The sequence below is a fragment of the Poecilia formosa genome, unplaced genomic scaffold, assembly GCF_000485575.1.
Source record: "Poecilia formosa unplaced genomic scaffold, Poecilia_formosa-5.1.2 Scaffold619, whole genome shotgun sequence".
Lineage (NCBI taxonomy): Eukaryota > Metazoa > Chordata > Actinopteri > Cyprinodontiformes > Poeciliidae > Poecilia > Poecilia formosa.
Window position 1 is genome coordinate 75,193 of NW_006800558.1, and position 14,647 is coordinate 89,839.

The 14,647-nt window shown below is 44.5% G+C and overlaps 2 protein-coding genes and 1 pseudogene across 4 annotated transcripts; 1 reads left to right on the forward strand and 2 right to left on the reverse strand.

The window, feature by feature from the left end:
* Positions 1-4,847: 4,847 nt before the first annotated feature.
* LOC103130260 (methylmalonic aciduria and homocystinuria type D homolog, mitochondrial pseudogene) lies at positions 4,848-6,685 on the reverse strand (annotated as a pseudogene).
* On the forward strand, positions 5,966-11,403 carry asnsd1 (asparagine synthetase domain containing 1). Of its 3 annotated transcripts, none has more exons than XM_007541599.2 (6): positions 5,966-6,053; positions 7,541-7,594; positions 8,018-8,093; positions 8,169-9,557; positions 9,983-10,164; positions 11,081-11,403. In XM_007541599.2, the coding sequence occupies exons 4-6, from the start codon at positions 8,220-8,222 to the stop codon at positions 11,325-11,327; spliced, it is 1,767 nt and encodes a 588-aa protein (XP_007541661.1). In that variant the 5' UTR covers positions 5,966-6,053; positions 7,541-7,594; positions 8,018-8,093; positions 8,169-8,219; the 3' UTR covers positions 11,328-11,403. The 3 variants fall into 3 exon arrangements, with proteins under 3 accessions (XP_007541661.1, XP_007541660.1, XP_007541662.1); XM_007541598.2 differs by lacking the exon at positions 5,966-6,053 and adding an exon at positions 7,204-7,387; XM_007541600.2 differs by lacking the exon at positions 5,966-6,053 and adding an exon at positions 7,204-7,387 and having other exon boundaries at positions 8,174-9,557.
* Positions 11,371-14,297, reverse strand: LOC103130258 (glucose-1-phosphate thymidylyltransferase 2). Its single transcript, XM_007541597.2, has 8 exons — positions 13,954-14,297; positions 12,817-12,906; positions 12,663-12,742; positions 12,477-12,592; positions 12,309-12,406; positions 11,736-11,804; positions 11,603-11,661; positions 11,371-11,512 (listed from the first exon to the last, which is right to left on the reverse strand). Exons 1-8 carry the CDS (start codon positions 14,143-14,145, stop codon positions 11,392-11,394), a joined length of 825 nt encoding a protein of 274 aa, XP_007541659.1. The 5' UTR covers positions 14,146-14,297; the 3' UTR covers positions 11,371-11,391.
* Between the last annotated feature and the right edge of the window lie 350 nt (positions 14,298-14,647).

The window sequence follows — 14,647 nt, forward strand, 5'->3', positions numbered from 1 at the left end:
CCCACCGCACGCGCTCATAAGGAAGAACGACAGAGAAGTGAGGGTTAAAAATGGCGGAACGCGCCTTCACGAAAGGCTGTTAGAGGACTGGAGCTCCGATAAAAACCGGTTTTAGTCATTTTCTTTTCATGTTTGGTGACTTTTCTTTATTTCAAGTGCCTCCATTATCAACATGTTTACATCTAAAAAGGATAAAATCTGTCAAAATCAGTTCACAAATAGATAAATGATTTTTACCAAGAGGAACCAGAAATATATGACCAAAATGACTTTTGTGATCAATGCCGAAGAAAGGTTGAAACAGAATTTGATTGGGTTGCCCTCTTCCTATTCAGAACTTTAGCAGCAATTTAATTGATTAATTTGGTTGAATTTGGGAAATTTGGGCTTAAAGTTCAAACGGCTAAGCTTACAATCACTGAGTTGTGAACAAACTGAGCTCAAAAAAAGCAAAGATTAAACTCATAGCATCAGATTCTAACTTTGTTAACTGAACAGTCCTGGTCATGTTCAGGAATAAGCCAGGCTCAAACCCTGCTGGTTCCTGGGAAGTTCTGGAACAGTAGCATCAGCATGGAGGACCGTGCTGCAGCTGCTGCTGCTGCAGCTGCTGCTGGTGCTGGTGGTGCTGCAGCAGCTGCTGGTGCTGGTGGTGCTGCAGCAGCTGCAGCATTGGAAACAGGAAAAACAGAACAACACAATGACTTGACAGATTTTGGACAAAATGAACTGTGTGTTTCCATTTGTAATTCAAAGTCATAACTTCTGTATTCCAGGACAGAAAATTAATCTGAAACATCTCTGCAGTGGAAACTCGGACCTCAGCCTCCAGAACGGCCGGAGTGTGTGAGAAAGCTGCAGAAAAAAAATATTTTCATCCATTTTATCTGGTTTCTGTTTTGGTAACTTGTGAGAAACTGATCAAGTTGAATTTTTGATTTAAAAATTTAATTAAACATTTTCCATGTTTAGCTAAAAGCAAAACAAAAAAATTACATCTTAATACTTTTTTAACATGTTTTAAAACTAAATTTAAAAATATGCAAATGCTCAAAAATGTACGTGGATCATAGATTAGCATTAATATACAATCTACATGATGTTCTCCAGAGAGGTCAGAGGTCACTAGGCCGCTCAGAGGCCTTCAGGACAATATGCAGCAGGACGTCTGGGCTTCCAGGAAGCTGTGCAGCAAAACCTCAACACTCCTTAAATATTAAAGAGGTAACTTCATCTCTGACGTTGTGCCAATAATTAATGAGCTTCCAGATCTGGAGGCCCTTCAGAGGAAAGTTTAGTTTTTCTGTGAATTAGAGAAATATCGTCTTTTTGTTTCTTTGTACTGTTTCTGCAGACGATCCGTCTCCAGTTTCTGGAAAGTTTCTCTAGAAAAAGTTTAAAACTGCACATCTGCTGCAGCTGCAAACATTTTTTTAGAAAACTGCATGACTTTTAGAGAAAGTGACGCTCTGCGTCGTCAGCGCTGCCATGGCTCATGTTTCAAACTATTCTGTAAAGAAGACAAAACATAATTTTATTAGATTTTTGGACCATATAAAATACCAACTAATTGGATTAAAAGCAATAAAAACTGTGATAAAAACATTTTAAAAATGAATAACTACAATAAATTAAATATATAGTTTCATATTACCAAAAATAATATACAAATTAGTCCATAAAATAATGAAGTAGGCTATTTATTTAATGTCAGAATGTTTTCGTCTGCTGATTGTTCATTGGATCCAGACTTTAGATTATTTCTGTCTTTGCTTTTTTTTTAGTTATTTCTTCTGTAAATATTTTTATTGTCTTTGACTTCTCTCCTGTGAATTATTTAGTGAGTTTTTTGTGTTTTCTTAAAGATTAAGTTTAACTGTTGTTCTAGTTTCTGCATATTTATACAGTGTACTGTTCTATACTGTACAATTTCGTTAACTGAATTAAATCTAACTAACAGGAATTTGCATTAACAGATTCCAGTTAATCTATATATTTTTATTGATCTGCTTTGTTCCACAGGAAGCTGCAGAAACCTTTGAAGGATTTGGACATTTTAAACGTTGCTAACATAAAGCAGCTGCAGGAAGGAGAAGGTTCGGTTTCCATGGATGACTTGCATTTCTCCGGTTTGTCAACAGAGCGGAGCAGAGGTGTAATTACGGGCTGCAGCTCCATCAGGTAACAAACACTGAGGTGGATCTGATCAGCTGGAGGCCTCTCTGGTTTCTCTGGGCTTTATTGTTCATGGAGATGTTTTTGGATCTGCAGGGATGAATAATTGCCACTAATCCCAGTAGCGTTGTGTTTCTGAGCTGATGTTGTTTTAGAGCTGAAGGATTCCAGAATGATCCGTCCAGATTCGGAGGACCGACCAGGCATGTTGTGAAAGAAACAAAAATGCTCTCTGGCCTGTTTCACTTCTCCCTCTGGCACAAACAAAGGAGGGGGCAGAGCCTCACATTCCCATCGCTTCATCTGCAGGATGAGAGTCCAGTTTAACTTCATGCATCAAAAAACATTCAATTTTTAATGTCTTGCATTTTGCAAACTTCTTTATTTGCTTCAGAAGAAACAATGAAGAACTGAAAAGTGTGTCTACATGCTTCAGATCCCAATCAGAGCGCAGATGAACCTGTTCTGACCTGAAGGACCTGAGGGAGGTCAGGGGCTCCAGGTTCACAGAGAAAACATGCAGAAAGTTCAGGTTTAAACTTTACAGCAGAGAGTCAGAGTGAACTGGCCGAGGTTCACTGGGATGCAGATCGCTTCAGTTCATTACATGATTTTCTGGCTCATCTCAGGCTGTTCAGAGACAGAGATGATCAATATTTAGACAAGGTGGATCTGCAGAGCGACACCTGAAACCTGGGCTCAGTCAAACAGAAGAGTACTGTGTACCTAATAAAGTGGCCACTGGCGGTGAATCTCCAGGATTTCTGAATATCTTTCAAAGTTTTTCTTTGTTCACGACTTTTTCCCATTTCTTTCATTGAATCTGATCAAAAGTCCCAAAAATAAATCTGGACTTTATCTCCATCCGACGATCAGAGGAAGCATGAAGCTTCTGTGAGGTTCAGATTAAACAGACAAACTGAGCAGCTGTTCCAGAAAACTCATGGGTTCCACCTAAAACTTGTTGTACACTAAATTGTTTTTATGGGTCGATATGACTCTAGATGTTGTATTTATTCGTTTGGAGAAGAAAAGAGATTTTATTAGTTTCTTTTAGACAGAATTCAACAGTGGGCACCACTAAAAAGGTAGCTGTGCTAACTCTAAAGCACTCATCAGAGACATTAGTTCTGCTAATGCTGAAGCACTAATGTAAATGTTTGTTCCGCTAAAGTGCTACCTGTAAATATTCGTTGTGCTAATGATAAAATGCCGATCGGTAGAAAGATTTAGTCTTTAGCTAAAGACCAGGAGCCATTTCTCCTGCGATCGCTAGGATAGCACGTTTGTTTTGGTTGTTTTTACCCAGAATGCCCTGCGCTATAGTCCACTTCTTGGTTTGGTCTCCGGTCTGCTTGGAGTTCACATATGCATTCAAACCGAACCAGAGTTCACCCAGACCGAGGTTTGGAGGACCAGAGGTCAGAGGTCATTTAGCATTCACACCTCATCAGCCGAACCAGACTTTCTATAGAATTTGGTTTAAAGTGGATTAAAAAACACACCTTTATGTTTTTTGACCTGCCAGATTTTACAGGAACTCTCCAGTTCAGATCTGGAAAACCAGATTAGCTCTAAAGATTCTACTGGACCGAACCGAGCTGATTCTGGTTGCTTAATTCGGATTTTCAGAATAAAAGCTGGGGTTGTCCTCTCTGGGTGCTGTCTCATGCCGTGAGGGAGCAGAACTGGAATAAGCGGGTATTTTGGGCGCAGCGGTAACAATGGGCTCAGGTGAGTCTTTGTGATGTATTCAGGGCCCAAACAGAGCAGAGAGCCGCTGGAGCGGAACCAGATTAGTGGGTCGGTGTGTCAGCCCGCCGGGCTCAGCTGGCTGTCATCAGCGGTCAGACGGCTGCTCTGTTATTTTCAGCAGCAGGTATGTCTGCCTCCTTTTGCTGCACAACAAGCTGTGTTTACCTGGGCTAATTTTATCCCGGATGGATAAAAATATGAATGACTGTCCCGCTGCGGCCTCGCGCTGCCGGGGCGAGGATAAAGCAGCGATGCTGGAGGATTTTCAGCTATTCTTCACGAGATGGCCGAGCTTTTTACAGCTAATGCTAACGGCGTTTTGTCAGAGTAGGTAAATAATCTGCTGTTTCCTCAGAGCGGTGCTGGTTCTGATGGTTCTGAAACTGCGGCGCTGCGGTCTTTAAGACTTTGATCTGCTTCACAACAATAAACATCAAAGGTCACCGTCTGAGGCCGCCGGTCCCAACATGACGGAGAGTCTTCCAGGGACACAGACAGCAAACACCTGACAGCTGGTCCGGATCGATACCAGCTGGTCCGGATCGATACCAGCTGGTCCGGATCGATACCAGCTGGTCCGGATCGATACCCGCTGGTCCGGATCGATACCCGCTGCAGCTGGTCCGGCAGTGCGCCAGCTGGGCCGGGTCAAACCATCTCTACATCTTCTAGTAGAGATGTTTGGGTCCAGATTACAGCTTCTGGCCAATTGTCCAGGGCCGGTCCAAACCTTTCTGGGTCCCTAAGCTGATTTTCATCTCAGGGGTACCGTACCGACACCAGATGCTTCATCCTTCCTAAGCTAACGCTCATTAGCATCATTGTAATTAGCTTACATCACATCAGTGTTATTATGGTTATTTTAACCTAAGAGGAGAAACAAACTAAAAAATAGATTTTGATATGCAGAATTGGTGGTGTTGAAATGTGCTGTATTTTTTTTAACTATTTGAAAGTCACATCAGCTGATAAACACTGAACTTACAGCAAACAACTTTGATATGTCATATTTCCCCACCAGCAGCCATCAACAAATTAAACATTATTCATGTAACTATAAAAACAATATAGAAATAGTTTTTCCATGAGTAATGGCATTTAGTTGGTATTATCCAATGTTATTTTAAACATACTTTCATCACGCTATCTTTCTGCTCTTGGGGCCCCCTGGTGGCACGGAGGCCTCAAGCAGCCACTTAACTACCTGACTTTGAAGTGCCAGAAGGGCAAACATTTTCATAACGATTTAAAACAGGTCAAGAATTTATTCTAAAAAGTATAGTCCAGTATATATAGGTGGACAATATGGCTGAGAAACACAATAATTTATCAGTTTTTTTTGCTGTAAATACTTGAGATACTGTCAAACTAGTGATTGCAACCATTCATTGAATTATGGCACCTTTTGACAATCATATTTTCCAAAAATTAACTGTTTCTTTACTTTTCTCTTAATGAAAACTATTTTATTTAAGTTTGTCAACATTTCGGACGTTCATGAAGTGAAAAAGTTGAAAGAATCAGTTGTTCTGCTGTGTTTAGATGCTGAGCAGCTTCTCCAGGACGGAGGCTCCGGCCGTGGCGCTGGTGAAAATCGTCCCGACAAAGACGTGCGTCCCCCAGAGCGAATGGCGGACGGCCCGGCAGCAGCCCAGGTCCTCGATGCGGAAGCCCAGTTGGGCGTAGCGCTCATCCGTTTCAAACAGCGTGTTGTTGGTGTAGGAGCCGAAGAAGGCCAGGCCGGAGGACGGGTCGATGAAGTCAGCCCAGAAGCCGTCGGCCTGCAGGGCCCCGCAGATCTCCCGCGCACCGTGGATGAACGTCTCCAGCTTCTCCTCCCGCTCGCGCTCCACTGCGTCGCTCCATGACGTCATGTCGCTCCGGGTTTTCTGGGTCACCGTGATGACCGTCATGTCGGACTCCGGAGCCTCCGGGAACATGGACAGGAAGTCTCTTCTTAATGCTTCCGGGCAGGACAGGATGGCACACTCCACCCTGGAGTCGGAACCGGGAGGTTCGGACGGAAGAACTTCATCAGTTACCTGGAAACCCGAGAGCCCGTTTCTCCTGCTGTGCTCTCCTTCTCCCACCAAGGGGCGCTGCAGGCCCGCTGGATCACACAGGTAAATGTGACGGTCCGGAACGGCCGGGTTCTGGTCGGACCCAGCTGTTCTGGTTCGGACCAGATCATAGTTCTTTACGGAGCAGGCAGCAGCTGCAGAGACCGGTCTGCTAGCAGCCATGCTGTGGACCAACACCTTGATCCCGGAGAGGTATCGGACCAGCCTGGTTCTGCCGGACAGAACCGGACTCAAACAGGCCATTTTACCGAAACTCTGCCCGCAGACGAATCCCTGTTTTCTTCAGCTTTTTCAACACAGAAACACAGAATCTCGTTGTGTCCTTGTAAACTCTCCTATCGTGTAAACATTCTTCTGCACATGCGCATTTCCCACCTACCGCTTCTTCACTTCAGCTATTTTCACACGGTTTTATCGCCCCCTGGTGGTGTGGGGAATAAATTCCGTGTTTATCATTTTCTTAATTTCTTTTAACCATATTCCAAAACAATAGAAATACATTACTTGTCCAGTTTCTCTTAAAACCGAAGAAATTAATTGAGAAGTAGTAAAAGCGGTTTTAAAAACCAAAGACTTTCTTCAACACTGAAAAACATGCACTTCATGTAATTTGTAAATCAAAACAGTTGAACATCAATTTTACTCTTGCAATATATCTAAAAAAATTTTTGCATAACTTAGAAAAAAAGTAATTTGCTTTTCAGACTATTAGATTTGGTTTTTACTCTGAAAATAAAGAATAATTTGATAATACTGCTAAAATTTTTATTCTTAAATGTTGTTTTTAAAAGTCTTATTTGAAAGTGCACTAAATCTGTATAATTTTACCGAAGCTCACATTATATGTATCGGCTCTTCACGTGTCACATTTATGTTTGAAAATAATGTGAACATTTTGCTCCTATTCCTATTTTTTGGAAATTATTTTTGTTGGAATTGTAATCTTTCTGTTGAATTTTCATTATATAACTTAAAAAATTAATTTAGTAAATGTAACAAGATATTACAGCGGAATACATCAAAATGTGATCATAATCATGTAAATAGCACACATTAAGTAAAACATGTAAGGGATTTAAATAAATTAACAGTATATAATGGCTGGATAAACTACACAACATGATTTTTCTTGTTTGTTGCCTGTCGCAATATGGCGGCGACGTAGACGTGCGATTCCGACGTTTCATCGTTCATGAACCGGAAACTGTCTCTTAGGGTCAAACCCTAAACCCGGCGATGAACCTGCTAGCTCTCCTAGCTAGCTCCGTCAAATAGCTTGTTTTAGTTTAGTTTTAGACAAAATGTCTCAAACAAACTCCGGCAGCAGCGATAATGTGAGCAAATATTCAGCGCTGAAGGAGGAACTGAACAGAAAGGTTCGTAAAAAACCCAGTTTCTATCAGCTAACACGCTAATATAGAGGAGGATAAGCAGCTTTCACATGTTTTAGATGAATATTATGACTTTTATACAAGCTGTTATCAGCTGTGTTTTTAGTTTGCTTATTTAAATTTGTTTTTATCTTTTAGGTGAAGGAGCAGAAGATTATTGTGGACGAGCTTTCTAATCTGAAGAAAAACAGGGTGAGCAGTTTTTAACACACCCTGACTTTACATACATCAGCATTTCTCTAATTATTCAGGTAAAAGCGGAATGAAACCGATCCATGTGGGTTAGCATGAAATGTAGTTCCACCAATCACAACCTGGCTTTGAAATTCAGTTCAGTTTAAATTACAGTGGTAGGTCTCGATTAAAATATTTAATCGAGTTAATTGCAGAAAAAATTCGGCAAACAAACATTTTCAAATCCAGAATCCTTTTTGCTGCTAACTCAATGAATGAACAGACATGAGCTCAACAAAATATTAATGTTTTTTAATCTGTTATTCGGGTTCCTATCAAACGGCTGTTCTAGCCATTCAGTTTGTCTGGACTGGATTGTTTAAAATGACAAAATCCGTTTTCTTGTTGACTTTGATGGATGTTTGCGTTTGTTTCCTGCAGAAAGTTTACATCCAGCAGAGGAACAGCAACGTTTTCTTCCTGGCCGACAGAAGTCAGACTCTGAGTTCCTGTAAAAGTAAGTCGTTCTTTTCCGGGTCGTATCTTCTGACCCTGATGGAGTCGTTCTGATGCCGGTCCGTTCTGTCTGCAGAGCAGTTGGACTACATGAAGAAGGAGCAGCAGGACCTTTGAGGTCATCACCATGTGCGGGATCTTCTGCCTGCTGAGCCGGTCCGCGGCTCCGGAGGAACGGGACCAGGCGGTCCTGGAACCTCTGCAGAGGAGAGGACCGGACTCCAGCCGGGACGTCTCAGTTACAGGAACAGACTCCGGTTATCGGTGCCTGCTCTCCGCCCATGTTCTCCACATGCGGGGCCTCCTCACGCCGCAGCCGCTGCAGGACGCCGCCAGGAACGTCCTGCTGTGGAACGGGGAGATCTTTGGAGGCCTTCCAGTGGATCCAGACCAGAACGACACCACCGTCCTCTCTCAGCGGCTGCAGTCCTGTGGAACCGCCGCTGAGATCCTGTCGGTCCTGTCAGCGGTCCGCGGGCCCTGGGCCTTCGTTTACCACCAGAGGGCGGCGGAGTGCCTCTGGTTCGGCCGGGACTTCTTCGGCAGGCGGAGCTTACTGTGGAGTTTCGCGGCGGGAACAATGACCCTGACCTCAGTGGCGGCGCACAGTCTGGCCTCCGACCCGCGGAGGTGGCACGAAGTCCCGGCCGCCGGCGTGTTCAGGGTCGACCTGAAGGAGTTTGCTCGATCCGGTTCTGTTTCATTGGAGATTTTTCCCTGGGATCATCCCGATATTCCCTCCACCAGCCCAGAATCCCTTCCCATCTACTGCCTGGCGGTGATGAACCCGGCTGGGCTCGTTCTGTCCGCCCCAGTTCCTCCTCTGAACGAGTCACTTCCAGCCTCCAGCCCTGACCCGCTAACCGAGTCCCGGCTGTCGGGCCGGGAGCTGGAGGAGCTGCTGGCAGGAAGCACGCGCCCGGATGAGGCGAAACGTCTGATCCGAGTCCTGAGCGAGGCGGTGCGGAGACGAGTTCAGGCTCCGCCTCCTCTGGCCGGTTCCGCCAGCGTTGCTGTTCTTTTCTCCGGAGGAATCGACTCCATGATCCTGGCTGCTCTGGCCGACCGCCATGTTCCCGCTCAGCATCCCATCGACCTGCTGAACGTCGCCTTCAGACTCCAGGAGCCAAAGAACCACAACAAGAAGCGGAACAAGGATTCCCCGAGCAGCGACCTGACTGCTCGCCGAACCTTCAGCCCCTTTGACGTTCCAGACCGACTGACGGGAAGGGCCAGTCTGGAGGAACTGCGCGGCCTGAATCCTGAGCGGCGCTGGAACTTCGTAGAGATCAACGTGACGCCGGAGGAACTGCAGGAGGCACGGCGGCAGCGGATCCGGCACCTGGTGCTTCCGCTGGACTCGGTGCTGGATGACAGCATCGGCTGCGCTGTCTGGTTCGCTGCCAGGGGCGCAGGGAACGTCATGGAGGACGGCGGGCCCAGACCCTTCACCTCCTCAGCCAAGGTGACCTTTCACCTTCTGTAGCTGAGAACGATGTCCTGTTTTCTTCAAGGTTCAACCTGCAGATCCAGATTTTTGTTCCTTATTCTTCAGATTTAAGAAAAACATTAGACTGATTAGGTTTTATGGTTTGTTGTTTATTAGTTTATTCTTTGATTAATCATCTAAATCATCACATTCTAGCCAATCAGAAAAAGCGTTAATCAGCAGGTGATACACGGAAGGGCCCCGGCAATGGCCCCCCAACCCGGCCCGACGCTGACTTGTTCCGCTAGTGTGTTTGTTAGTTAATTAAATCTGCTGTGTGACGTTTGCGTTCTTCTTCTGCGCATGCGTGAAAACCGTTCACAGTGAGCGGTAATTTAACGAGCCACGCGGTAAAAATGTGATTCCGGCTGATCCTTCGCCGTTTCTGCGCCGCCCGGCAGGTGGTCCTGACCGGGATCGGAGCGGATGAGCAGCTGGCCGGTTACTCCCGCCACAGAGTCCGGTTCCAGACGGCGGGACTCCGGGGACTGCTGGAGGAGCTGAGCATGGAGCTGGGCCGGATCTCCTCCAGGAACCTGGGCCGCGACGACCGAGTGGTGGGAGACCACGGGAAGGAGGCCAGGTAGGCGGAGCCAGAAGACCGGAAATAACTTTTATAAAAATCTGGTGGAAAAATTAAGATTTAACGAAAAAATACGGATTTTTCTTTTTGTTAGGAAATGAAGCTGAAATGTTGAGGTTTATGCAGGCAAACATCGCTGATGCTGCAGGTTGAAGATTCCAGACCAGTTTAGTTTGAGAAGAAAAACAATTCAGGGTTTTGATCAGCTGATCAAACGGAACCAAACAGAGCAGCTAAAGATTATTTTAGAAATCAATAAATCTGACAATCATCAAATTACTCTGATTAATCGATTAATCTGGTGATTAACCTCTCATTTTGATGATTGATTAGTCTGAAGACTAATCAGATACAAAGATGGACAGTGTTTTTAATTTAACAACCTTTTTGTATGCAATATTAGAAACATGTTAAAATATGCAATTATTAAATTATATGGCAAAAGGTGAAAATATTCCAGACTGAGTATTAGAAATATTTCAAAAAAAAAAAAAACTTTATTTCAAACTCATTTTAATGACACATTGCTGTCAGTTTTTAGACTTTTTTCCTCATAATTTTATAAAAAGTGAAAAGTATTTTTTGTTTTTTTTTCCATTTCATCATGCAGAACAAAAACTAGCAAGTTTTTTTTAATTAAAAAAAAACATTTTGTTTTTTTATTGAGACTTTTTCTGAAAATAATAATAAAAAAGTAGATTTTTAAAATCCTTTTATTGGTAAATTTTCATCCATTTGATGACAGACGAACATTGGCAGATTAAACCGTGACAGTCAGAATGGGAGCGAAAGGAAATAAATGTTTTTACTTAAATCTGATTAATTTTTCTGCTGCTCAGAATGAAACGGGTGTGACTGGTTCTGATCCGACCCGCTGCATTGTTTGCGTTTGTATCCGTCCCGTTTGTCCCTGCAGGTTTCCGTACCTGGACGAGGACGTGGTCAGCTACCTGAGCTCGCTGCCCGTCTGGCTGAAGGCCGACCTGTCTCTGCCGCGCGGCGTCGGCGAGAAGCTCCTCCTGCGGTCGGCGGCCACGCAGCTGGGCCTGGGCCGATCGGCCGTCCTGCCCAAGCGGGCCATGCAGTTCGGCTCGCGCGTGGCCAAGATGGAGGACCGGCGGGAGAAGGCGTCCGATAAATGCAGGAGGCTCCTGACCGGATGACTGACGGCCTCTGGTTTCCTGTTTGAATCATTCTAAAATCATTTCCTATTAAAAGTTGGTTCCTTTAAACCATGAACGATTTGTTGTCCTGAAGCTTCTCGCTGAAGTAAACGTCACACTCCAGGTAAGACGGCAGGTTTCCCACGTCAAAGCGTCCGGAGATCTCATGGGTGAAAACCGGCTTCCTGATGAAGTTAGAAACGAGTTTCAAAGTTAGAAATAATTTTCTGCTTGCTGGATGGACTCTGAGCGGCTGAAGAAGCGTTTCCTGTTACCTCGGGATGAGCCACGACACGAAGTTCCCCGGAGCGTCGCGCTCTTCGATCGGAGCGTCCTGATGACAGAAAGTTTCTCAGTGAGAATCTGAACGTCTGGAAACTAAAACTCGCCGTTCAGGTTGAATTTGACCTTCTTCTCCTCCAGGAAGGCGTCCAGCAGAGGAAGACTCTCCTTGGAGAACACGTAGAAACACGGACACTGGGAAATGTCAGAACATGAAATACTTTTAATATTCACAGGTCAAAAACTATGAGACAGCGGTGGGAATACTTTGCTAATGCGCTAATAGTGGAGCTAATTTTAGCTTTAGTGTTCTTGCTAGCACGGGACTAAAATGTTAAATGTACTACGGTGTTTATCACCCGACAGCGCTGGCTTTTGCTAAATAAGATGTTAGCATAGCGTTTTACCACAAAATAACATGTTGCTGCAGGTCTTTAGCGTTAGCTTCCACTGAATCTCATAATGTTGTGAAATAGTACCAGCTAAATACTGTTCTTATAGCATGTTAGTATTAGTTTCCACTAAACACCATGTTGATTTAGTGCTTTAGCATTAGCTTTTCCTAATTAGCATAATGGAATTGTGATTTAGAATTAGCTTCTGCTAAATCCAGTGTTGGTATAACTATTGTGATGACACTGACTGTTGTGGTTAGCGTAGCTAGCATGTAGCTAGCATCGGGCGCCCTGATGGACTCACGGCTCTCCTGGACTTGGTCTCTGAAGGCCGCGGCTTCTCCTTCATCCGGAGAACCCGGAGATCATCATCCACCTCCAGGATCCCGTACTTCTGGGTTTCTGCAGAGCAGCAGGAGAACGTTCGTCCTTCCACTAACTGCAGCGATGATGATGATGATGGTGATCTCACCTTCGTCCCTGCAGCGGTAGCACAGCAGCAGGCAGCTGTCGGCGCTCCTTGCCTGCAGCTCAGAAACCTTCTGTGCGACCCGGGCCAGACTGAAGTCCTCCCTGAACAGCGTGTCGCTGCAGAAACATCAGAACCGGCATCAAGTCCCTGAAACCCGCTACGGGTCCAGACCAACCAGAACCTCACCCTCCAATGACCATCACGCCGTCCTGGATGCCGAAGTGCTTCACCACCAGCTGCAGGCAGGCGACGGCGCCGAGCCGCTCCTGGGACGAACAGACCACGTTAATGTGGATCGGATCAGAACCAGGCAGGTTCTAATGGGTTTTTATCGGTTTACTTCGTTGCTTCGCGTCTCATCGCTGAGAATCTGCACTTCTGGAAACTCTGTGGCCCAAACGGCGAATGCAGCCTGGTGGAGAGCGTTGGTCTGAGGAAGAGCAGAACCAGAACCAGGCGGTCCAATTTAAAACCCACCAGAGTTCTGGTTACAAACCACCTGACGTTTAAATCTGGTTCCATTCTGACCCGTTTCACTCCAAACTGCATGTCAGGTTAATTTCTGTCAAAATTATTCAGAATAAACCAAAACTAAATAATGGAAAGTTCTTAAAGCTACAGGCTCCCGTTTCTATAGTTAGTCAAAAATGTAACTATAATTTTGGTTATTTAGCCTGTCAGGAAAAAACTGAGGTCCATCTTCCAAATTCATATTTTCACCATTTTGTTCATTTTTAAAATGTCAGAAACTAAACATAGTTAGTAAGCTCAACATTTAGCTTACCAACTATACATTGGAGTTTAATATTTAGGCTAAATATTTAGCTTGAGGGTTGAAGCTAGTTGCTGGTTAAATCTTGGGGCAGAGATTTCCTCCTGAGGTGAATTTGTGAACAAATCCCAGTTAAAGTACAAGGAAAAAATTAAATTTTAGGTGTGAGCTAGCTTAGCACAGCAATTAAACAAGTATTTCTTTTGGATCTGTTATAAACTAAATGTTGCAATTCCTTTAGATTGTAGCTTAAAATGTTGTTTAGAAGTTGAAAAATATTTTATCTGTTCTGAAATGACCGAATCACATTTAATAGCATTCTCACTCAATAAAAAATTCAAGCATTAATGAGACCCGTAACGGGGGCCTAAGCAGAAGCCCTTAGCTTGCATATGTCTTGGACCGGCCCTGTCTAAAGAACCCAAAACAGTATAAAAATGTATCAGATTTTAATCAGTGGGATAAAAGTTTTACAAATAACCTTTAAAGTAAAACGGTCCAATTCAAGTTTGGCTGTGTTGGTTTTTAACCAGACGGGGTCAAAGGTTGCATAGAGTTGACAAACGGACGGAATAGTTCTGGGTCAACTAGTTCATTAACCGGTTCCAATTGGGATCCGGATCATTCCCTTCGATTCGGCTGTCTGGACCGGTTCTGTTTGATCATCTCTACTGAAACGTGATTCGAATATTTTTGGGTTCCTACCACCACGTAGATCCCGTCCACCGTTCCAGACCGGGTCAGCGCCCGGACCCAGCGGCTGATCAGCGGGCTGCGGCCCACCGGCAGCAGCGGCTTCGGAACCCCGACCAGGTGAGCGAACCTGCCGCTGCGGTCGGAGGAAACGTCCCGCTGCAGTCTGGTTCCGTATCCCGCGGCGAGAATCACGGCCTTCATCTAGAACTCTTGTCTGGGCCAATCTGGGTCGGGATTCTGGTTCCAGGACCGGCTGAACTGAGGCAAAGTTCCCATTCTTCTTTGGAGGTTTGGAAGGAGCTCTTTACGCTCTACCGCCCCCTGGAGGAACTAATAAATCAGCAGAACCTTATTGAACCTGCTGACCACAGAGTTCAGAACACCACCCGAACCAGCTAAACTAGAAACTAACCAGTTAAACTGATTGGATCACAAATATTCACTATTTATAAATGAAAATAATTTACCTCTAGGTTTTCATTTATTGACACTCTTAGGATGCTGCAGAAACCATGAACTAGTTACATTTACTCGCGTTACTGTAATAATGTAAAGACGTTTTAGGGACTTCCTTTCTTTACTTTCATTTCAGAACCGTTTTACCCTGATACTTTATTTAGATTGAATATTAAAGTAACTGTACTTTTACTTGAGTACATTATGTTTCTACTCTGGACCGACATGAAGCCGTTCATGAAATAAA